This window comes from Pseudophryne corroboree, chromosome 8 (assembly GCF_028390025.1).
Source record: "Pseudophryne corroboree isolate aPseCor3 chromosome 8, aPseCor3.hap2, whole genome shotgun sequence".
Classification (NCBI taxonomy): domain Eukaryota; kingdom Metazoa; phylum Chordata; class Amphibia; order Anura; family Myobatrachidae; genus Pseudophryne; species Pseudophryne corroboree.
This window is the reverse complement of record NC_086451.1, coordinates 341,642,665-341,668,331: the sequence shown is the minus strand read 5'-3', so window position 1 is coordinate 341,668,331 and position 25,667 is coordinate 341,642,665. Positions and strand designations below refer to the sequence as shown.

Sequence of the window (25,667 nt, the reverse complement as noted above, 5' to 3'; positions counted from 1 at the left end):
ACGTATACGCTGAACATCTTGTCGAAGTAAGGAGAGGTCGCACTGCACCTTTTCCATCTTATCGGAGAGACGCTGCTCACTACCGGCTATAGCCTCCAACACCTGCTGAATAGACGGCGCCTCCGCTGCCGTTGGGGAGTTGGCGGTAGACGCAGGAGGGGAGCTTGAGTGTGTTGGAGAGGCACCCTGAGGTGGAGCCGATGACCCCCTGGGGTTGGGTTGCCTAGCAAATCTTTCTAGTTTGGCCGCGGCCGCACTCTGGCCGCCCTTCACCATATTGACAGATGTCGGTCACCCACTCCTCCGGGTAGAGTTGTAGTATAAAGTATAATTAGAAGACAGCAGGCTATATGCTTTTAAAGCCGGGAAGCAGCCGTGACGGATCTTTGGGTCAAAATATCAATGGACAAGAGCACAGGCTTTGTGTAAAAATAAAAAATAGTATATGATATTGATGTTGTTGAGGGGAGAATGTCCTGCAGCAAATTCCAGGTAGAAGCAGGGTATTGGTGTGTAATACACTGTGAGCTATTAGTGTAACACAATAGTGCATTGAGTTGCAGTGTGCATGCAGTCCTTGCAGGGTAGACAGGGAGAGCTGTGTGCTGAGGCTGTCTATGGAACTGCACCCAAAATGGCCCCCGGGCTTTTAAGCACTTCACCCCTTCACTGGAGTACCTGCGCCTTATTGTCCAGCCAGGAGTCTCAGGTCCCCTTCAGCCAGGTACAGGAGGGCCTTCAGTGTCTCCTGCAATGTGCCCAGCACCAGACAGCGCCGCCCGCCCGTTCGTCCGTCCGTCAAGAGGGCCCTGGAGCCGCGCGGCCGGGAGCGCCCAACTCGAGGCCGGGGATCCGGAGGAGTCACAGGCCGCAATGCCGGAAGTCGTCCGCCGCGGCCAGCCAGCACCCAGAGATCCCGGACAAAGGTGCCCGCCGCTGCTCGGAGGTGAGGGGGGACCAGCACCGGGGGGTAGACACTCCGGAGGGACACAGGATGGGTGCAGGAGTTGTAAAATCGGGGAGCTCCCGGGATCCGCTGCCTACTCCTTCACCGCCGTGGCCACGCCCAGCACTGTGTTATTCTAATGCCAAAGGCGTGTGCTTCATTCAGCTGGAAGTTTGTAAAGTGGACAGAATTGTGTCTGGCAGGTCAACACAGCTAAAGCTTAAATTAACCCATGGTAGACTCGTCCTACAGGTCACTGTCTAGAAGAAAGCCCAAACAAATTATGAACTAGCATGGGACACAGCTATCTGAATGCTTCCCCACAGCTGCTCAGTCAGGTTATAGGTGAACCTCATGACTTCTGCTTCATCAACAGTCAGATGAAATGTGCACGTCTGATTAATACATGTAACAATTCTGTAACTTACATTTTTAGGGGTGAAATGTGAAACAGAAATACGCTTACTTTTCTAGTGTTGGTGATGGAGCTCGTTTTGTTACATTGGAGGGAGAGGGAGATCTCCTCTGCAAAGTCACAGTAGGAGAACTAGGGCGCTTCCCAAGAGATGATGGCAGCTGCTTTTCAGTGTCTGCCTTCTAGAAAGCAGATGAAAATCTTATTAATAATAATAATAATATAAAATATAGCAGTAACACTGTCACTTCTGTTCTAAACAAAGTCCAGTGACAAACCAAACAACAAGATTAACAATCCATTCAAGCTGTATCCATAAACACCTAGTGGCTGGGAGTAATGGGGTCGGAGTTTGCCCGACGTGCAGGATGCTGGCCGAACTAAGACTTTTTTTTTAAAGGGGCAATCGTTTACAAAGCAGTTATACCTTGTAAATGATTGCCCCTTTAAAAAAGTCCAAGCTTTGCACACATCCCACACGTCGAACAAACTCAGACTCCATCCATTACATCCAGCCCTATAATAGCCCCTTTAAAATGTTACTTCTATGGGACATTCGGAACAAATGACTTCTTACACCTTGTTTCCATAATAAAGGACTAAATCAGCAGTGTTATGCTGAGTACACACTAGATGATGTGTCTACCCAGCGACATTGCAAGCTACGAGACCCGGCATCGGCAAGTGCATACACACTTGCGACGGTCATGCTGCATTTGGCAGCATGGCCCTCACTAGTGATATCACCCGTTGGCCCTGCATGTAGGGCCGATGGAGGATGTCGCTGATGACGCACAGGAGCGCGCATACTCAGCGACATAGCGGGTACACATTAGATTATATGCCCGATACACTGGATCGGACGACATATCGTCTAGTGTGTACTCCGCTTTAGACTAGAAAACTTCATTTTATTTTCTGGTAGGTCAATATCTGCTACAGTTATAATTGCAAAAGCAAACAATTATTATTTGGTACCATATAATTATATACAGAAAGTATGACCCAGCACCAATACAACAAATGTACACTCGAACACACTACACGAACGGTGGTTTATAATTTAACAAAATAAATAGTGCGAAGTAATACTGGTACACACTGGCCAATATATTGTGGGCACGTTTGCAGGTGTGTACTAGCGATATGTCTGTCAACGACGTATCGGTGTATCGTGCTGTGTGTACATACACTTGCTGCGGGAGACGGACGGACTGATATATCAAGCGGCCAATCAGTAACTTACCTTGATCGGCCATTCAGTTGGTGTATTGGCGGGTCCACCGACATATCGTGTCAGGTGTGTACCCAGCCTAAGACCACAATAAGACACTGTACTGCAAATGCCTTAAAACAATGTGGAAAAGGTAAGGTCTCAAAATAAAGATAAAGTAGCCTAACCATAGCAAAAGTACAAAGTTATATCTCAAATGATTAAATAAAAAATAAATAATTTCTACCTGGTTAGGTTCAGTGGGGATAACGCCAGGTGTAGAACTTCGTGGGGACTTCAATCTGTCAATGCTGCGGCTGCGTATGGGACCTTTAGAGGCGGAGGGAGGGGTAACGCTGGTAGTGGCTGAAGCTGAACGAGGACAGAGGTAAGATTCTATAAAGTTAAGAATTTGACAGGACAAAACAGAGAGCCAAGTGCAGAGCATAGCGGAGGGAAAAGAAGAGAGAAAGAGACCGTGTTAGAAATGGCAGGGAAGCTCACCATAGGAAGTGCGCAGTGCAGCAGATCACACATAACACCATCACCATACAGACAAGCAACAGCACTAGGAAGAAAGACTCCTTCAGAAAATAAGACCAAAATTACAGGGTCTATTTACTAAATTGTTCCAATATTTTCTTATATTCTTGTTAATATTTACCTAAAGTTACAGATAGATTTTCAATTAAGTAACCAGCCGTTGTATGTAATGACTAATAAAACATTGATATTCATGTTTGAAAATCTGGGAAACACACAAGTGCACCAGTATCTTCATATAAAAGGAAGCTGCTTGCAGTCTACAATCTTATTACTAGAGGTCACTGTTCCAATGAGGATTAGAAGGGACAATTGTAAAAATGTTACTCCACCCCCCGAAATTTGCAGTGCTTACCTGTTATTTATTTAGGGATAATATGTTCGCTTAAAACAAATCTATATTATTTATTGTAGTAAAATATTGTATCTGCTTAAAGGCATTACCTATTATTAAACAACATACGGTTTGTCCCTCTTTCTTTTGGCACTGGACAGACTGAACAAGTCCATAGCTCTATAATACTATAAAGCTGTGCACGAGTTTTGACTGCGACACAGCAGAGAAAAGCATGACGCGTGGTCAGTCACACAGCTTGAGGTAACGGAGGGGAGATGGGCTGTCCAAATGTGGACAACTCCTTTAAAATAAAGGAAAACCTAAAAGTAAAACTACTGCCAGCCTCTGAGCAGCAGTAACTAGACAGACTATCGATAGGGTGCACTGAAAATCCTTAAAGGTAGTAGTGAGTTGTTTGAACCTTGAAATATTTATAGCGATTTACTAAATACTGTACATAAAAGTTGCTGCTTCAATTCTCAAAGCACCTGATGCTTGTTTTTTGAAAGTCCCTATGAATGACCTGTCTGCATGACAGTTCCTCATTCACTTAGGCTGTCTAGGTTTGAAAAAAGTGAAGAGGGGGGTGATGGGACATTTTAAACCAGGATGAACACTTAAGGAGGCCACTGTATGTGACAATTAGAAAAAACACTTCTTGGTTGGGGTAAGACATGGCCACAGAAAAAAACAGGACATGTACTTTTTATTTACAAGACTGTAAAGTGGGCAAGCACTGTTACTAGTGCACAAAGAAAGGTCTTCTCTGTGCAAAGACTGTCGCTGGTACATCTTACTACAAGGTCTAACCCTACATATGAAAATGATATATTTCATTCAATTCACAAATGCTGACTGCAACTTCCTTTACACTGATTAAATTAGTAAATAGACCCAATGTTTGATAACAAAGTGGAGTGTGTGGAATGATCATGTATTTTGTATTCAAATCAATGTAAAATTAAACAAACAACATTTTAAAGAGACATTTTGACATGTTAATGGTATTTTACTTAAAAAGACTACAATAAAACATAACCGGGGACAGACTGGAGGCGTAGGGGTGTATCCAATTATCCGTGGTAATTTACCGGGGATAATTCACCGGGGGCTATCCAATTAGCCCTGGTACCAGCATTTACCAGGGATTATACTGTGTACCTCAGGTACACGAAGCATAATTCCCACATGGGTCCGGATACTTATCCCAGCCCGTGGGGGTGTTATCGCCCGAAAACAGCACATTTTTCTTCCAATAAAAATGGACTATAATTGGATAACCCGATAAGGACAGTCAGTCAAAAATCGCGTCCGTTTTTATTGGTTACAAAATTAGCGCTACTAATTGGATACCCCTTTAAAGAGGCACTTTATGGCACACAATATTCTAACCATAATACGTAACACCTATGGAACTCTGCAGAAATTGAGATTAGATAAAGCAGGCTTTCAATTGGCACACATTGAGAACCTTGCAATAATTATTGTTTTCTTTAAATCAAAACTGCTAAAATGTTTTACTTGCCCTGCAAAGTGAGTTAAATGATACTGGACCCTCAGCCCCTTAAAAATGTGGAGAAGTTCGAGAACTTTCTCCATGATGCTGTGTGTTACAGGACACCAAACTGGCTTAGTAATTGCATGTGGAGCACTCGGGTTAGAAGATGCAAGTGCAATTTCCAGGCTCTTGATGTTACCTGGCGGCTCTTTTCCATCAGCTGATAATGTGGCAGCACTCTTACTCCTAGCTAGGGAAGACTGAGTGGGGGCGAGGAGGCGACTGATTATACTATTGTCCAGAGGACTGGTCGGGGGGCGATGAGCTAAATGAACAAATCAAATGGGCTTTGTCATGAATATATACAATGCAATACATAAAAATAAACAAAATGGAGAAACTGGATTAAAAGTATCAAGCACCAAGTGAAAATAGTATTAGAGGTTAGAAGGAAATAAGAAAACGTGATATTGCATGCAACAGGTTTAAGCATTTTAGTAACAAATCAATATCATGGCACTAACAGCTGAAAATCATTACAAAAAACTGATGGGAATGGCCAAATAGTCTCTGTTAAGCACTGCGGAATATGCGTGCGCTGTATAAATAACTGGTAATAATACATAATTACAAACGTAAATGGCCATATTACATAAGTTACATTAGTAATACAAAAGTAAATAACACAAAATTAAATAACCTGTGAGATGTGGAAAGATTCAGCAATGCTGCTGCAAGATATAAAAGCAGTACAGGTAGTGTATCCCTTATCCAGAATTCAGTATCACGCACTTTTGGTTCCCCTACTGAGATAATGACACAAATAAATATATATCTATATATATCTATATATATATATATATATATATATATATATATATATATATATATATATATAAAGATAGAGGGTCCACACTCACATTTGAATATAAACAGTGCTGGGGTGACATCCAATGAGGGAGAAAATTCCCACTCCAATACAATTCCAAATTAGGGGAGCACTCACCAGTCTTCAAGTAGAAAAAAGTTTATTCAAGCCATCAGCAGCAAATAGTTTATGTCGACGTTTCGGTCATGGTTCTGACCTTTGTCAAGGAACTAGTGCTACCTATATACCCATGTAAATCCCTCCCTCCAATTAATCTCAGCAACTCCCCCACACCCCATATCACAAACAATTACATACATTAGACATTTTAACAGACATATATTAAAATCAAAAGGTCACTGTATTATATTGTATCACCATATCAATGATATCTCTCTCACCCCCTCTTGCAGCCAACATCCCATTTTTACACAATAGAATCAATAAACACGGCGTGCGTTCCACCGCCGGCCGTACTTCCGGTCCGTGGAACGCATTCGTGAAAGCGCATTGGCATACAGGACATCATCACAGTGTGTCCTCAAGTGGCGAGTCACATGATCGGCGCTTCAAGGCGCTACCTAGCAACAAGCTTAGTGAGATCCGATGCGCTCCACCATAGGCCGGACATCCGGACTGTGGAACGCAAAGGTCACATGATCGGAGCTTCAAGGCGCTACCAGGCAACAAGTTTAATGAGATCCGATGTGCTCCACCATAGGCCGGTCATCCGGACTGTGGGACGCATAAGTTCACCACATACTCAGTTCTTCAAGGCGCTATTTACTAACAGGCCCAGTGTGATCAAATGCGTTCCACCGTAAATCGGACATCCGGGTCGTGGAACGTAAAAACCCACTACCACAGAGAGGTGCGTCTTAAGGGCGCACCACATTCCTATTGAGTTTATAATGCACAGTTAGCAATATAGTATATGTAATCACCTAAATAGGACATATGTGTATATAAAAAAATACACACATATATATCTATTTAAGGCTGCAGAGGGAGTAAGTTTTTGTCAGAGGAGAGTAAGATATACTGAGTATCATTATAAAGACCATCACATAACAATTCAAGATCTATTACTTGGTCCTAATTATACACATATGATGGATCCCGTCCCAATCATTAATATATGATTCCTCAAAGATCCCTTATGTGTACAATAGGATCTTATATCTCATATTGGTTTTCGGTTTCAAGGATTGTATAGAACAAAAGAAAAATAAAAAAACAGACGACAGGAACAAACGAAAAAATAAAAAAAAAATAAACAAATATATATATATATATATATATATATATATAAAAAAAAATTCTATAATATATATATATATATATATATATATATATATATATATATATATATATATATATATATATATATATATATAATATAAGATTTTACTTACCGATAAATCTATTTCTCATAGTCCGTAGTGGATGCTGGGACTCCGTAAGGACCATGGGGAATAGCGGCTCCGCAGGAGACAGGGCACAAAATAAAAGCTTAAGGATCAGGTGGTGTGCACTGGCTCCTCCCCCTATGACCCTCCTCCAAGCCTCAGTTAGGATACTGTGCCCGGACGAGCGTACATAATAAGGAAGGATATTGAATCCCGGGTAAGACTCATACCAGCCACACCAATCACACCGTACAACTTGTGATCTGAACCCAGTTAACAGTATGATAAACGCAAGGGAGCCTCTGAAAAGATGGCTCACAACAATAATAACCCGAATTTTTGTAACAATAACTATATACAAGTATTGCAGACAATCCGCACTAGGGATGGGCGCCCAGCATCCACTACGGACTATGAGAAATAGATTTATCGGTAAGTAAAATCTTATTTTCTCTGACGTCCTAGTGGATGCTGGGACTCCGTAAGGACCATGGGGATTATACCAAAGCTCCCAAACGGGCGGGAGAGTGCGGATGACTCTGCAGCACCGAAAGAGAGAACTCCAGGTCCTCCTCAGCCAGGGTATCAAATTTGTAGAATTTAGCAAACGTGTTTGCCCCTGACCAAGTAGCTGCTCGGCAAAGTTGTAAAGCCGAGACCCCTCGGGCAGCCGCCCAAGATGAGCCCACTTTCCTTGTGGAATGGGCTTTTACTGATTTTGGCTGTGGCAATCCTGCCACAGAATGTGCAAGCTGAATTGTACTACAAATCCAACGAGCAATCGTCTGCTTAGAAGCAGGAGCACCCAGTTTGTTAGGTGCATACAGGATAAACAGCGAGTCAGATTTTCTGACTCCAGCCGTCCTGGAAACATATATTTTCAAGGCCCTGACAACGTCAAGCAACTTAGAGTCCTCTAAGTCCCTGGTAGCCGCAGGTACCACAATAGGTTGGTTCATGTGAAATGCAGAAACCACCTTAGGTAGAAATTGAGGACGAGTCCTCAATTCCGCCCTGTCAGAATGAAAAATTAAGTAAGGGCTTTTATATGATTAAGCCGCCAATTCTGACACACGCCTGGCTGAAGCCAAGGCTAACAGCATCGACACCTTCCATGTGAGATATTTTAAGTCCACAGTGGAAAGTGGTTCAAACCAATGTGACTTTAGAAAACTCAACACCACATTGAGATCCCAAGGTGCCACTGGAGGCACAAAAGGAGGCTGTATGTGCAGCACCCCTTTAACAAATGTCTGAACTTCAGGTACTGAAGCCAGTTCTTTTTGGAAGAAAATCGACAGGGCCGAAATTTGAACCTTAATGGACCCTAATTTTAGGCCCATAGACAGTCCTGTTTGCAGGAAATGAAGGAAACGACCCAGTTGAAATTCCTCTGTAGGGGCCCTCTTGGCCTCACACCACGCAACATATTTACGCCAAATGCGGTGATAATGTTTTGCGGTTACGTCCTTCCTGGCTTTGACCAGAGTAGGAATGACTTCTTCTGGAATGCCTTTTTCCCTCAGGATCCGGCGTTCAACCGCCATGCCGTCAAACGCAGCCGCGGTAAGTCTTGAAACAGACAAGGCCCCTGCAGTAGCAGGTCCTGTCTTAGAGGTAGAGGCCACGGTTCGTCCGGGAGCATCTCTTGAAGTTCCGGGTACCAAGTCCTTCTTGGCCAATCCGGGACCACGAGTATAGTTCTTACTCCTCTCCTTCTTATGATTCTCAGTACTTTTGGTATGAGAGGCAGAGGAGGGAACACATACACTGACTGGTACACCCACGGCGTTACCAGAGCGTCCACTGCTATTGCCTGAGGGTCCCTTGACCTGGCGCAATATCTGTCCAGTTTTTTGTTTAGACGTGACGCCATCATGTCCACCTTTGGTTTTTCCCAACGGTTTACAATCAGGTGGAAGACTTCTGGGTGAAGTCCCCACTCTCCCGGGTGAAGGTCGTGTCTGCTGAGGAAGTCTGCTTCCCAGTTGTCCACTCCCGGAATGAACACTGCTGACAGTGCTATCACATGATTTTCCGCCCAGCGAAGAATCCTTGCAGCTTCTGCCATTGCCCTCCTGCTTCTCGTGCCGCCCTGTCTGTTTACGTGGGCGACTGACGTGATGTTGTCCGATTGGATCAACACCGCCTGACCCTGAAGCAGAGGTTTTGCTTGACTTAGGGCATTGTAAATGGCCCTTAGTTCCAGAATGTTTATATGAAGAGATGTTTCCATGCTTGACCACAAGCCCTGGAAATTCCTTCCCTGTGTGACTGCTCCCCAGCCTCTCAGGCTGGCATCCGTGGTTACCAGGATCCAATCCTGAATGCCAAATCTGCGGCCCTCTAGTAGATGAGCACTCTGCAGCCACCACAGGAGAGACACCCTTGTCCTTGGCGACAGGGTTATCCTCTGATGCATCTGCAGATGCGATCCGGACCATTTGTCTAGTAGATCCCACTGAAATGTTCTTGCATGGAATCTTCCGAATGGAATCGCTTCGTAAGAAGCCACCATTTTTCCCAGGACCCTCGTGCACTGATGCACTGAGACCTGGTCTGGTTTTAGGAGGTTCCTGACTAGCTCGGATAACTCCCTGGCCTTCTCCTCAGGGAGAAACACCTTCTTCTGGACTGTGTCCAGAATCATTCCTAGGAACAGTAGACGTGTCGTTGGAATCAGCTGCGATTTTGGAATATTTAGAATCCACCCGTGCTGACGTAACACTACCTGAGATAGTGCTACTCCGACTTCTAACTGTTCCCTGGATCTTGCCCTTATCAGGAGATCGTCCAAGTAAGGGATAATTAAAATGCCTTTTCTTCGTAGAAGAATCATCATTTCGGCCATTACCTTGGTAAAGACCCGAGGTGCCGTGGACAATCCAAACGGCAGCGTCTGAAACTGATAATGACAGTTTTGTACTACAAACCTGAGGTACCCTTGGTGAGAAGGGTATATTGGGACGTGGAGATAAGCATCTTTGATGTCCAGAGACACCATATAGTCCCCTTCTTCCAGGTTCGCTAACACTGCTCTGAGTGACTCCATCTTGAATTTGAACCTTTTTATGTAAGTGTTCAAGGATTTCAGATTTAAAATTGGTCTCACCGAGCCGTCCGGCTTCGGTACCACAAACAGCGTGGAATAATACCCCTTTCCTTGTTGCAGGAGGGGTACCTTGATTATCACCTGCTGGGAATACAGCTTGTGAATGGCTTCCAAAACTGCCTCCCTGTCGGAGGGAGACTTTGGTAAAGCAGACTTCAGGAACCGACGAGGGGGAAACGCCTCAAATTCCAGTTTGTACCCTTGCGATACTACCTGTAGAATCCAGGGATCCACTTGCGAGTGAGCCCACTGCGCGTTGAAATTCTTGAGACGGGCCCCCACCATATCTGAGTCTGCTTGTAAAGCCCCAGCGTCATGCTGAAGACTTGGCAGAAGCAGGGGAGGGCTTCTGCTCCTGTGAAGCGGCTGCATGGTGCAGTCTTTTTCCTCTTCCTCTGCCCCGGGGCAGAAAAGAGTGGCCTTTTGCTCGCTTGTACTTATGGGAACGAAAGGACTGAGTTTGAAAAGACGGTGTCTTTTTCTGCTGATGTGGAGTGACCTGGGGTAAAAAGGTGGATTTTCCAGCCGTTGCCGTGGCCACCAGGTCCGATAGACCAGCCCCAAATAACTCCTCCCCTTTATACGGCAATACTTCCATGTGCCGTTTGGAATCCGCATCCCCTGACCACTGTCGCGTCCATAACGCTCTTCTAGCAGAGATGGACATAGCACTTACTCTTGATGCCAGGGTGCAAATATCCCTCTGTGCATCACGCATATATAGTAATGCATCCTTTAAATGTTCTATAGTTAACAAAATATTGTCCCTATCCAGGGTATCAATATTCTCAGTCAGGGAATCCGACCATGCGACTCCAGCACTGCACATCCAGGCTGAGGCGATTGCTGGTCGCAGTATAACACCAGTATGTGTGTATATACTTTTTAGGATATTTTCCAGCCTTCTATCAGCTGGTTCTTTGAGGGTGGCCGTATCAGGAGACGGCAACGCTACTTGTTTAGATAAACGTGTGAGCGCCTTATCTACCCTAGGGGGTGTTTCCCAACGCGCCCTAACCTCTGGCGGGAAGGGATATAATGCTAATAATTTTTTAGAAATTAGCTGTTTTTTATCGGGGGAAACCCACGCTTTTTCACACACCTCATTTATTTCCTCTGACTCAGGAAAAACTATTGGTAGTTTTTTCTCACCCCACATAATACCCTTCTTTGTGGTACTTGTAGTGTCAGAAAGGTTCAATGCCTCTTTCATTGCCGTGATCATGTAACGTGTGGCCCTACTGGACATTACGTTTGTCTCGTCACCGTCGACACTAGACTCAGTATCTGTGTCAGGGTCTGTGTCGACCCACTGAGGTAACGGGCGTTTTAGCGCCCCTGACGGTGTCTGAGACGCCTGGACAGGCACTAATTGATTTGCCGGCTGTCTCATGTCGTCAACAGTTTTTTGCAAATTGCTGACATTATCACTTAATTGTTTAAATACAATCATCCAGTCAGGTGTCGACTCCCTAGGGGGTGACATCACCAACACAGGCAACTGCTCCGCCTCCACATCATTTTCCTCCTCATACATGTCGACACACGCGTACCGACACACAGCACACACACCGGGAATGCTCTGATAGAGGACAGGACCCCACTTAGCCCTTTGGAGAGACAGAGGGAGAGTCTGCCAGCACACACCCAGCGCTATATATATATACAGGGATAACCTTATATAAGTGTTATTCCCTTATAGCTGCTGTTATTATCGTTATTTGCTGCCAAAAATGCCCCCCCTTCTCTTTTTTACCCTGATTCTGAAGCAGGACTGCAGGGGAGAGTCAGGGAGCCGTCCTTCCAGCGGAGCTGTGAGGGAAAATGGCGCTTGTGTGCTGAGGAGATAGGCTCCGCCCCTTCACGACGTCCTTATCTCCCGCTTTTTTGTGTAAAAATGGCAGGGGATTAAAATACATCCATATAGCCCAGGAGCTATATGTGATGTATTCTTTTTGCCACCTAAGGTATATTGTTATATTGCGTCTCAGGGCGCTCCCCCCCAGCGCCCTGCACCCTCAGTGACCGGAGTGTGAAGTGTGCTGAGAGCAATGGCGCACAGCTGCGGTGCTGTGCGCTACCTTAGACTGAAGACAGGATGTCTTCTGCCGCCGATTTCACCGGACCTCTTCGTCTCTTCTGGCTCTGTAAGGGGGACGGCGGCGCGGCTCCGGTGACCCATCCAGGCTGAACCTGTGATCGTCCCTCTGGAGCTAATGTCCAGTAGCCTAAGAAACCCGATCCACTCTGCACTCAGGTGAGTCCGTTTCTTCTCCCCTTAGTCCCACGATGCAGTGAGCCTGTTGCCAGCAGGACTCACTGAAAATAAAAAAACCTAAACTAAACTTTTATTCTAAGCAGCTCAGGAGAGCCACCTAGATTGCACCCTTCTCGGCCGGGCACAAAAATCTAACTGAGGCTTGGAGGAGGGTCATAGGGGGAGGAGCCAGTGCACACCACCTGATCCTTAAGCTTTTATTTTGTGCCCTGTCTCCTGCGGAGCCGCTATTCCCCATGGTCCTTACGGAGTCCCAGCATCCACTAGGACGTCAGAGAAATATATATTGGACACAATACGACCTCGTGGCCTTAATGATGGAATACATTACAGTATTTTTTTTGTAATGACGGTCCCATGATGGCTCCATGGTTATTTCCTTATTCATTTTTATTTTTTATTATTTTATTAGGACCAAGTAATAGATCTTGAATTGTTATGTGATGGTCTTTATAATGATACTCAGTATATCTTACTCTCCTCTGACAAAAACTTACTCCCTCTGCAGCCTTAACTAAGATATATATGTGTGTATTTTTTTTATATACACATGTCCTATTTAGGTGATTACATATACTATATTGCTAACTGTGCATTATAAACTCAATAGGAATGTGGTGCGCCCTTAAGACGCACCTCTCTCTGTGGTAGTGGCTTTTTTGAATTCCACGACCCGGATGTCCGATTTACGGTGGAACGCATTTGATCACACTGGGCCTGTGAGTAAATAGCGCCTTGAAGAACTGAGTATGTGGTGAACTTATGCGTCCCACAGTCCGGATGACCGGCCTATGGTGGAGCACATCGGATCTCATTAAACTTGTTGCCTGGTAGCGCCTTGAAGCTCCGATCATGTGACCTTTTGCGTTCCACAGTCCGGCCTATGGTGGAGCGCATCGGATCTCACTAAGCTTGTTGCTAGGTAGCGCCTAGAAGCACCGATCATGTGACTCGCAACTTGAGGACACACTGTGATGATGTCCTGTATTCTAATGCGCTTTCACGAATGCGTTCCACGGACCGGAAGTACGGCCGGCGGTGGAACGCACGCCGTGTTTATTGATTCTATTGTGTAAAAATGGGATGTTGGCTGCAAGAGAGGGTGAGAGAGATAATAAGAATTTACTCACCGGTAATTCTATTTCTCGTAGTCCGTAGTGAATGCTGGGGACTCCGTAAGGACCATGGGGAATAGACGCGCTCCGAAGGAGACTGGGCACTCTAAAGAAAAGATTAGGTACTATCTGGTGTGCACTGGCTCCTCCCTCTATGCCCCTCCTCCAGACCTCAGTTAGGGAAACTGTGCCCGGAAGAGCTGACATTACAAGGAAAGGATTTTGGAATCCAGTTAACAGTATGAACAACAACTGAGCATCACTCAACGGATGGCTCATAACAATAACCCTTTATTAAGCAATAACTATATACACGTATTGCAGAAAGTCCGCACTTGGGACGGGCGCCCAGCATCCACTACGGACTACGAGAAATAGAATTACCGGTGAGTAAATTCTTATTTTCTCTAATGTCCTAGTGGATGCTGGGGACTCCGTAAGGACCATGGGGATTATACCAAAGCTCCCAAACGGGCGGAAGAGTGCGGATGACTCTGCAGCACCGAATGAGCAAACACAAGGTCCTCCTCAGCCAGGGTATCAAACTTGTAGAACTTTGCAAAAGTGTTTGAACCCGACCAAGTAGCCGCTCGGCAAAGCTGTAAAGCTGAGACCCCTCGGGCAGCCGCCCAAGAAGAGCCCACCTTCCTTGTGGAATGGGCTTTCACTGATTTTGGATGCGGCAATCCAGCCGCAGAATGAGCCAGCTGAATCGTGCTACAGATCCAGCGAGCAATAGTTTGCTTTGAAGCAGGAGCACCCAGCTTATTGGGTGCATACAGAATAAACAGCGAGTCAGTCTTCCTAACTCCAGCCGTTCTGGAAACATATATTTTCAAAGCCCGGACTAAGTCTAGCAACTTGGAGTCCTCCAAGTCCCGAGTAGCCGCAGGCACCACAATAGGTTGGTTCAAATGAAACGATGATACCACCTTTGGGAGAAATTGGGGACGAGTCCTCAATTCTGCCCTGTCCATATGGAAGATCAGATAAGGGCTTTTACATGACAAAGCCGCCAATTCTGACACACGCCTCGCCGATGCTAAGGCCAACAGCATGACCACTTTCCACGTGAGATACTTTAGTTCCACGGTCTTAAGTGGTTCAAACCAGTGGGATTTCAAGAAATCCAACACAACGTTAAGATCCCAAGGTGCCACTGGTGGCACAAAAGGGGGCTGAATATGCAGCACTCCCTTTACAAACGTCTGAACCTCAGGCAGTGAAGCCAGTTCTTTTTGAAAGAAAATGGATAGGGCCGAAATCTGGACCTTAATGGACCCTAATTTTAGGCCCATAGTCACACCTGACTGTAGGAAGTGCAGAAATCGACCAAGCTGGAATTCCTCTGTAGGGGCCATCCTGGCCTCACACCAAGCAACATATCTTCGCCATATACGGTGATAATGCTTAGGTGTTACATCCTTCCTAGCTTTTATCAGCGTAGGAATCACTTCATCCGGGATGCCCTTTTCCGTTAGGATCCGGCGTTCAACCGCCATGCCGTCAAACGCAGCCGAGGTAAGTCTTGGAACAGACAGGGCCCCTGTTGCAACAGGTCCTGTCTGAGAGGAAGAGGCCATGGGTCCTCTGTGATCATCTCTTGTAGTTCTGGGTACCAAGTCCTTCTTGGCCAATCCGGAACGATGAGTATTGTTCGCACTTCTCTTCCTCTCATACCCAAGGTACTGAGAATAGTAAGAAAAAGAGGAGGGAACACATATACCGACTGGAACACCCAGGGTGTCACTAGCGTGTCCACAGCTATCGCCTGAGGGTCCCTTGACCTGGCGCAATATCTTTTTAGCTTTTTGTTGAGGTGGGACGCCATCATGTCCACCTGTGGCATTTCCCATCGATTTGCAATCTGTGTGAAGACTTCTGGATGAAGTCCCCACTCTCCCGGGTGGAGGTCGTGTCTGCTGAGGAAGTCTGCTTCCCAGTTGTCCACTCCCGGAATGAACACTGCTGACAGTGCTTGCACGTGATTCTCCGCCCAACGAAGAATCCTTGTGGCTTCCCCCATTGCCACCCTGCTTCTTGTGCCGCCCTGGCGGTTTACATGGGCGACCGCCGTGATGTTGTCTGACTGAATCAGCACTGGTTGGTCTCGAAGCAGGGGCTCCGCTTGACTCAGGGCGTTGTATATGGCCCTTAGTTCGAGTATATTTATGTGCAGACAAGTCTCCTGACTTGACCACAGCCCTTGGAAGTTTCTTCCCTGAGTGACTGCCCCCCATCCGCGGAGGCTTGCATCCGTGGTCACCAGGACCCAGTCCTGTATGCCGAACCTGCGGCCCTCGAGAAGATGAGCACTCTGCAGCCACCACAGAAGAGACACCCTGGCCCTCGGGGACAGGGTGATCAGCCGATGCATCTGAAGATGCGATCCGGACCACTTGTCCAACAGATCCCACTGAAAGATCCTCGCATGGAACCTGCCGAAGGGAATGGCTTCGTATGAGGCCACCATCTTTCCCAGGACTCGTGTGCAGTGATGCACCGACACCTGTTTTGGTTTTAGGAGGTCCCTGACCAGAGTCACTAACTCCTGGGCCTTCTCCTCCGGGAGAAACACCTTCTTCTGTTCTGTGTCCAGAATCATACCCAGGAAAGGCAGTCGCGTCGTAGGAATCAGCTGCGACTTTGGAATATTCAGAATCCAGCCGTGCTGTTGCAACACTTGCTGAGAGTGTGCTACGCTGATCAACAACTGCTTCCTGGACCTCGCCTTTATGAGGAGATCGTCCAAGTACCGGATAACTGTAACTCCTTGCTTCCGAAGGAGTACCATCATTTCCGCCATTACCTTGGTAAATACTCTCGGTGCCGTGGACAGACCAAACGGCAACGTCTGGAATTGGTAATGACAGTCCTGTACCACAAACCTGAGGTACTCCTGGTGAGGTGGATAAATGGGGACATGCAAGTAAGCATCCTTGATGTCCAGAGATACCATAAAATCCCCCTCTTCCAGGCTTGCAATGACCGCTCTGAGCGATTCCATTTTGAACTTGAATTTTTTCATATAAATGTTCAAGGATTTTAAATTCAGAATGGGTCTTACCGAACCGTCCGGTTTCGGTACCACAAACAGTGTGGAATAGTAACCCCTTCCCATTTGAAGGAGGGGGGCCATTATTATCACTTGCTGGAGGTACAGCTTGTGAATTGCCGCCAGGACTACCTCCCTTTCTGTGGGGGAAGCTGGCAAGGCTGATTTTAGGTAACGGTAAGGGGTAGTCACTTCGAACTCCAGCTTGTATCCCTGAGATACAATTTGTATAGCCCAAGGATCCACCTGTGAGCGAACCCACTGGTTGCTGAATTTTCGGAGACGTGCCCCCACCGCTCCTGGCTCCGCCTGTGGAGCCCCAGCGTCATGCGGTGGACTTAGTGGAAGCTGGGGAGGACTTTTGTTCCTGGGAACTAGCTGCATGGTGAAGCTTCTTTCCTCTACCCCTGCCTCTGGCAAGAAAGGATGCACCTCTGACCTTCTTGCTTCTCTGAGAACGAAAGGACTGCATTTGATAATACGGTGCTTTCTTTGGCTGTGAGGAAACCTGAGGCAAGAAAGTCGACTTTCCAGCTGTCGTTGTGGACACGAGGTCCGAGAGACCGTCCCCAAATAATTCCTCACCCTTATAAGGCAAAACCTCCATGTGTTTTTTAGAATCGGCATCCCCTGTCCATTGCCGAGTCCATAAGACCCTCCTGGTAGAAATGGACATTGCATTAATTCTAGAGCCCAGCAGGCAAATGTCCCTCTGGGCATCCCGCATATATAAGACGGCGTCTTTTATATGGCCCAGGGTTAGCAAGACAGTATCCCTGTCCAGGACATCTATGTCCTCTGACAGAGTATCTGTCCATGCTGCTACAGCGCTACACATCCAGGCTGAAGCAATAGCTGGACTCAGTAGAGTACCAGAGTGTGTATACACTGACTTCAAGATAGCTTCCTGCTTCCTATCCGCAGGATCCTTTAGGGCGGCCGTATCCTGAGACGGCAGGGCCACCTTCTAAGATAAGCGTGTCAGCGCCTTGTTTTACTAGCAGGCTCAGGAGAGCCCACTAGGAGCACCCAGCTCTGGCCGGGCACAGATTCTAACTGAGGTCTGGAGGAGGGGCATAGAGGGAGGAGCCAGTGCACACCAGATAGTACCTAATCTTCTCTTTAGAGTGCCCAGTCTCCTTCGGAGCCCGTCTATTCCCCATGGTCCTTACGGAGTCCCCAGCATCCACTAGGACGTTAGAGAAATCATTGATATGGTGATACGATATAATACAGTGACCTTTTGATTTTAATATATGTCTGTTAAAATGTCTAATGTATGTAATTGTTTGTGATATGGGGTGTGGGGGAGTTGCTGAGATTAATTGGAGGGAGGGATTTACATGGGTATATAGGTAGCACTAGTTCATTGCACTGGTATCTTGACAAAGGTCAGAACCATGACCGAAACGTCGACATAAACTATTTGCTGCCGATGGCTTGAATAAACTTTTTTCTACTTGAAGACTGGTGAGTGCTGCCCTAATTTGGAAATATATATATATATATATATATATATATATATATATATATATATAACATATCTATATATACACATAATACATAATATATATGTCATTAACTCAGTATGGGGGCCCAAAAATGTGGGATTTTGAATATTGGATAAGGGATACCCAACCTGTATTATTGTTTTATGCGAAACCAACACTGATTTCCTTTAAAAAAATAAATAATAATACAGGTTGAGTATCCCATATCCAAATATTCCGAAATACGGAATATTCCGAAATACGGACTTTTTTGAGTGAGAGTGAGATAGTGAAATCTTTGTTTTCTGTGGCTCAATGTACTCAAACTTTGTTTAATACACAAAGTTATTAAAAATAATAAGAATTTACTTACCGATAATTCTATTTCTCGTAGTCCGTAGTGGATGCTGGGAACTCCGTAAGGACCATGGGGAATAGCGGCTCCGCAGGAGACTGGGCACATCTAAAGAAAGCTTTAGGATCACCTGGTGTGCACTGGCTCCTCCCCCTATGACCCTCCTCCAAGCCTCAGTTAGGATACTGTGCCCGGACGAGCGTACACAATAAGGAAGGATTTTGAATCCCGGGTAAGACTCATACCAGCCACACCAATCACACTGTACAACTTGTGATCTGAACCCAGTTAACAGCATGATAATAGAGGAGCCTCTAGAAAAGATGGCTCACTACAACAATAACCCGAATTTTTTGGTAACAATAATTATGTACCAGTATTGCAGACAATCCGCACTTGGGATGGGCGCCCAGCATCCACTACGGACGAGAAATAGAATTATCGGTAAGTAAATTCTTATTTTCTCTGACGTCCTAGTGGATGCTGGGAACTCCGTAAGGACCATGGGGATTATACCAAAGCTCCCAAACGGGCGGGAGAGTGCGGATGACTCTGCAGCACCGAATGAGAGAACTCCAGGTCCTCCTCAGCCAAGATATCGACTTTGTAGAATTTTACAAACGTATTTGCTCTTGACCAAGTAACTGCTCGGCAAAGTTGTAAAGCCGAGACCCCTCGGGCAGCTGCCCAAGATGAGCCCACCTTCCTTGTGGAGTGGGCATTTTAAGATTTTTGGCTGTGGCAGGCCTGCCACAGAATGTGCAAGCTGAATTGTACTACACATCCAACGAGCAATCGTCTGCTTAGAAGCAGGAGCACCCAGTTTGTTGGGTGCATACAGGATAAACAGCGAGTCAGATTTTCTGACTCCAGCCGTCCTGGAAAACTGTATTTTCAGGGTCCTGACCACGTCAAGCAACTTGGAATCCTCCAAGTCCTTAGTAGCCGCAGGTACCACAATAGGTTGGTTCATGTGAAATGCAGAAACCACCTTAGGTAGAAAATTTGAGGACGAGTCCTCAATTCTGCCCTTTCAGAATGAAATATTAAGTAAGGGCTTTTATATGATAAAGCCGCCAATTCTGACACCCGCCTGGCTGAAACCAGGGCTAACTCGTCACTTCCATGTGAGATATTTTAAGTCCACAGTGGTGAGTGGTTCAAACCAATGTGACTTTAGGAAACTCAACACAACATTGAGATCCCCAAGGTGCCACTGGAGGCACAAAAGGAGACTGTATATGCAGTACCCCTTTTACAAATGTCTGAACTTCAGGCACTGAAGCCAGTTCTTTTTGGAAGAAAATCGACAGGGCCGAAATTTGAACCTTAATGGACCCTAATTTTAGGCCCATAGACAGTCCTGTTTGCAGGAAATGGAGGAAACGACCCAGTTGAAATTCCTCTGTAGGGGCCTTCTTGGCCTCACTCCACGCAACATATATTCGCCAAATGCGGTGATAATGTTTTGCGGTTACGTCTTTCCTGGCCTTGACCAGGGTAGGGATCTTCAGGATCCGGCGTTCAACCGCCATGCCGTCAAACGCAGCCGCGGTAAGTCTTGGAACAGACAAGGCCCCTGCTGGAGCAGGTCCTTTCTTAGAGGTAGAGGCCACGGTTCGTCCGTGAGCATCTCTTGAAGTTCCGGATACCAAGTCCTTCTTGGCCAATCCGGAACCACGAGTATAGTTCTTACTCCTCTCCTTCTTATGATTCTCAGTACTTTTGGTACGAGGGGCAGAGGAGGGAACACATACACTGACTGGTACACCCACGGTGTTACCAGAGCGTCCACCGCTATTGCCTGAGGGTCCCTTGACCTGGCGCAATATCTGTCTAGTTTTTTGTTTAGACGGGACGCCATTATGTCCACCTTTTGTTTTTCCCAACGGTTTACAATCAGGTGGAAGACTTCTGGGTGAAGTCCCCACTCTCCCGGGTGAAGGTCGTGTCTGCTGAGGAAGTCTGCTTCCCAGTTGTCCACTCCCGGAATGAACACTGCTGACAGTGCTATCACATGATTTTCCGCCCAGCGAAAATCCTTGCAGCTTCTGCCATTGCCCTCCTGCTTCTCGTGCCGCCCTGTCTGTTTACGTGGGCGACTGACGTGATGTTGTCCGATTGGATCAATACCGCCTGACCCTGAAGCAGGGGTTTCGCTTGACTTAGGGCATTGTAAATGGCCCTTAGTTCCAGAATGTTTATATGAAGAGATGTCTCCAGGCTTGACCATAAGCCCTGGAAATTCCTTCCCTGTGTGACAGCCTCGCAGGCTGGCATCCGTGGCCACCAGGACCCAGTCCCGAATGCCGAATCTGCGGCCCTCTAGACGATGAGCACTCAGCAACCACCACAGGAGGGATACCCTTGTCCCTGGTGACAGGGTTATCCGCTGAAGCATCTGAAGATGCGACCCGGACCATTTGTCCAGAAGGTTCCACTGTGCGTGGAATCTGCCGAATGGGATTGCTTCGTAGGAAGCCACCATTTTTACCCAGAACCCTTGTGCATTGATGCACTGAGACTTGGTTCGGTTTTAGGAGGTTCCTGACTAGCTCGGATAACTCCCTGGCTTTCTCCTCCGGGAGAAGCACCTTCTTTCTGGACTATGTCCAGAATCATCCCTAGGAACAGAAGACAAGTCGTCGGAACCAGCTGTGATTTTGGAATATTGAAAATCCAATCGTGCTGCCGCAACACTACCTGATATAGTGCTACACCGATCTCCAACTGTTCCCTGGATCTTACCCTTATCAGGGAATCGTCCAAGTAAAGGATAACTAAAATTCCCTTCCTTCGAAGGAATATCATCATTTCGGTCATTACTTCAGTAAAGACCCGGGGTGCCGTGGACCATCCCTACGGCAGCGTCCGAACTGATACAGTTCTGTACCATAACCTGAAATACCCTTGGTGAGAAGGGTAAATTTTGACATGAAGGTAAGCCTCCTTGATGTCCCGAGACATCATGTAGTCCCCTTCTTCCAGGTTTGCAATCACTGCTCTGAGTGACTCAATTTTGAATTTGAACCTCTGTATGCAAGTGTTCAAAGATTTTAGATTTTAAAATCGGTCTCACCGAGCCGTCTGGCTTCGTTACCACAATAGTGTGGAATAATACCCCGTTCCCTGTTGCAGGAGGGGTATCTTGAATATCACCTGCTGGGAATACAGCTTGTGAATGGCTTCCAAAACTGCCTCCCTGTCAGCGGGAGACGTCGGTAAAACAGACTTTTGGAAACGGCGAGGGGAATACGTCTCGAATTCCAATTTGTACCCCTGAAATATTATCTGAAGGATCCAGGGGTCTACTTGCGAGTGAGCCCACTGCGCACTGAAATTCATTGAGAACGGGACCCCACCGTGCCTGAACTTGTAAAGCCCTAGCGTCATACTGAGGGCTTGGCAGCGGCGGAAAAGGGTTTCTGTTCCTTGGAACTGGCTGATCTCTGCAGCCATTTTCCTCTCCCTCTGTCACGAGCAGAAAAGAGGAACCCTTTTGTCCGCCTGCCAACCAGGACTGCGCCTGATAATACGGCGTCTTATTTTGAGAGGCGACCTGGGGTACATCCCCTCTTTTAAGGCAATACTTCCAAATGCCGTTTGGAATCCGCATCACCTGACCACTTTACTGGAATAATTGGACAACGCACTTATACTTGATGCCAGTCGGCAAATATTCCGCTGTGCATCCTGCATATATAGAAATGCATCTTTTAATTGCTCTATAGGCAATAATATACTGTCCTTATCTAGGATATCATATTTCCAGTCAGGGAATCCGACCACGCCACCCCAGCACTGCACATCCAGGCTGAGGCGATTGCTGGTCGCAGTATAACACCAGTATGTGTTTAATTACCTTTTAGGATACGCTCCTGCTTTCTATCAGCAGGATCCTTAAGGGCGGCCATCTCAGGAGAGAGTAGAGCCCTTGTTTTTACAAGTGTGTGAGCGCTTTATCCACCCTAGGGGGTGTTTCCCAACGCACCCTAACCTCTGGCGGGAAAAGGTATACTGCCAATAACTTTTTAGAAAATATCAATTGTTATCGGGGGGAAACCCACGCATCATCACACACCTCATTTTATTTCTCAGATTCAGGAAAACTACAGGAAGTTTTTCCTCACCAAACATAATACCCCTTTTTTTTTTTGGTGGTATTCATATTATCAGAAAAGTGTAAACTTTTTCCATTGCCTCAATCATGCAATGTGTGGCCCTATTGGAAATCACGGTTGTCTCTTCACCGTCGACACAGGAGTCAGTACCCCTGTCGGCGTCTGTATCTGAGGTAACGGGCGCTTTAGGGCCCCTGTATGAGACGTCTGAACATGCACAAGCTGAGTAGCCGGCTGTCTCATGTCAACCACTGTCTTTTATACAAAGCTGACACTGTCACGCAATTTCAACAGTACATCCACTCAGGTGTCGACCCCCTAGGGGGTGACAACACTATTTCAGACACACTACTCCGTCTCCTCATCATTTTTCTCCTCATACATGTCGACACCAACGTACCGACACACAGCACACACACAGGGAATGCTCTGATAGAGGACAGGACCCCACTAGCCCTTTGGGGAGACAGAGGGAGAGTTTGCCAGCACACACCAGAGCGCTATATATATACAGGGATAACCTTATATAAGTGTTTTTCCCTTTATAGCTGCTGTATTGTTATATACTGCGCCTAATTTGTGCCCCCCTCTCTTTTTTAACCCCTTTCTGTAGTGTAGTGACTGCAGGGGAGAGCCAGGGAGCTTCCCTCCAACTGAGCTGTGAGGGAAAATGGCGCCAGTGTGCTGAGGAGATAAGGACGCCGAGAAAGGGGCGGAGCCTATCATCCTTTTTCTGTATGTTTTGGCAGGGGTTAAATGTATCCATATAGCCCAGGAGTTATATGTGATGCATTTATTTTAGCCATATAAGGTTTTTCTATCGATTTATTGCGTCTCAGGGCGCTGCCCCCCCCAGCGCCCTGCACCCTCAGTGACCGGAGTGTGAAGTGTGCTGAGAGCAATGGCGCACAGCTGCGGTGCTGTGCGCTACCTTATCTGAAGACAGGATCGTCTTCTGCCGCCGATTTTTCCGGACCTCTTCGCTCTTCTGGCTCTGTAAGGGGGACGGCGGCGCGGCTCCGGTGACCCATCCAGGCTGAACCTGTGATCGTCCCTCTGGAGCTAATGTCCAGTAGCCTAAGAAGCCCAATCCACTCTGCACGCAGGTGAGTTCGCTTCTTCTCCCCTTAGTCCCTCGATGCAGTGAGCCTGTTGCCAGCAGGTCTCACTGAAAATAATAAACCTAAACTAAAACTTTCACAAAGAGCTCAGGAGAGCCCCTAGTGTGCACCCTTCTCGTCGGGCACAGAAATCTAACTGAGGCTTGGAGGAGGGTCATAGGGGGAGGAGCCAGTGCACACCAGGTGATCCTAAAGCTTTCTTTAGATGTGCCCAGTCTCCTGCGGAGCCGCTATTCCCCATGGTCCTTACGGAGTTCCCAGCATCCACTAGGACGTCAGAGAAATTGTATTAAATGACCTTCAGGCTGTGTGTATAAGGTATATATGAAACATAAATGAATTGTGTGAATGTACACACACTTTGTTTAATGCACAAAGTTATTAAAAATATTGGCTAAAATTACCTTCAGGCTGTGTGTATAAGGTGCATATGAAACATAAATGCATTCTGTGCTTAGACTTGGGTCCCATCGCCATGATATATCATTATGGTATGCAATTATTCCAAAATACGGAAAAATCCGATATCCAAAATACCTCTGGTCCCAAGCGTTTTGGATAAGGGATACTCAACCTGTAATAATAATAATTGCTGCTTATAATCCTGCAGCTACATTGCCAAAAATGTTGCAGTATTTTATTTGTTTGGGCCAATGTGTTATTACAATTCATATACAAATAAGACATTCTGATAAGGAAAACAGCTGAAAGAGGAACATTTGCATTGTAAAATGTTAGATTAGGGGAGGAAGAATAATACAGGTACATAACAAAGATACTTATTAAAACACACATTGTAGTTACATTCTGATACAAGAAACAAAGATTAGTTCCAGGCATAGCAATGCAGGCCAGCAGCACAGCACCCAGGTACACACTATTATATGGTGAACTGTACTTGTAAGCAAGCACAAAGCTTGATTTAGGCTTATGTAATTACATGGAGCAATGTGCAGAAATGCGCTGGAATCCAACCCAACCAGATGATAGTTTTCATTTTCAAACCTTTCCCAGAAAAACAGGAAGAGTCTGCTTAGTTGATGAGGGTTAAACACATCTGTGCACATAGCACTATTCTATGAACCTTTTATATCGACACATGACTTTTAACCAGTTATGATAATAGGTCGACAGTCAAAAGGTCGACACTAAATGGTCGACATGGTTACAGGGTCAACCGTAAAATGGTCGACATGGGTTTTTTCATGTTTTTTTTGTGTGTGTCAAGTTTTACCTTGCAGCACGTGGAACCCCATTTAGTGTACTGCGTCCCCTTGCATCAAGCAATCTAGCGCTGCACTCACATCACAGGTTACTATTTCCAATCGTATTCCACGTGGATGGTAAAGTGTGAAAAAGCTGAAATGACGACATAAAAAAAAAACCCAAACACACCCTCATGTCGACCATTATCACGTCGACCATTTGAACCTTTCGACCTTTTGACTGTGTTGACCATATGCATGTCGACCCATTATTCGGATACCCTTATTAAGGACATATTTAACCTTCTTTAAAACCAGGTGGTAAAATAGCACTAGCCATACCAAAATGTCAACACTACGCCACGCCAATAATACGAAGCGGCAGCTTGCACGCAGGTTTTTTTTTTTTTAATTATAGGAGTTTAAAACTCGCGCGGGTATGTCACACCCCACCTAGTGCACTGAAGGTTAAATACTAATTGTGAAAGTTTCCAACTTATAATTTGTTCTGTGACTCATTTTCACTTGCGTGGTTTCATAACTTATGAAACGGAAAAAAGCTTATCTGTAGGTCTGCAATTGCAGA

General features: G+C 46.1%; 1 protein-coding gene across 12 annotated transcripts in view; it reads right to left on the bottom strand.

Annotated features, from left to right (window-relative positions):
* Window positions 1-25,667, bottom strand: part of MAP7D3 (MAP7 domain containing 3) — a 221,366-nt gene that overhangs the window by 77,619 nt on the left and 118,080 nt on the right. For 6 of the 12 annotated variants that reach the window (XM_063937439.1, XM_063937437.1, XM_063937440.1 and 3 more), the window contains 3 exons: window positions 5,152-5,277; window positions 2,822-2,970; window positions 1,413-1,543 (listed from right to left, as the gene is read on the bottom strand). In XM_063937439.1, the coding sequence (XP_063793509.1) occupies window positions 1,413-1,543; window positions 2,822-2,970; window positions 5,152-5,277 (406 nt within the window). The remainder of the gene's footprint in view (window positions 1-1,412; window positions 1,544-2,821; window positions 2,971-5,151; window positions 5,278-25,667) is intronic. The other 6 variants (XM_063937444.1, XM_063937446.1, XM_063937448.1 and 3 more) reach the window with 3 other exon arrangements.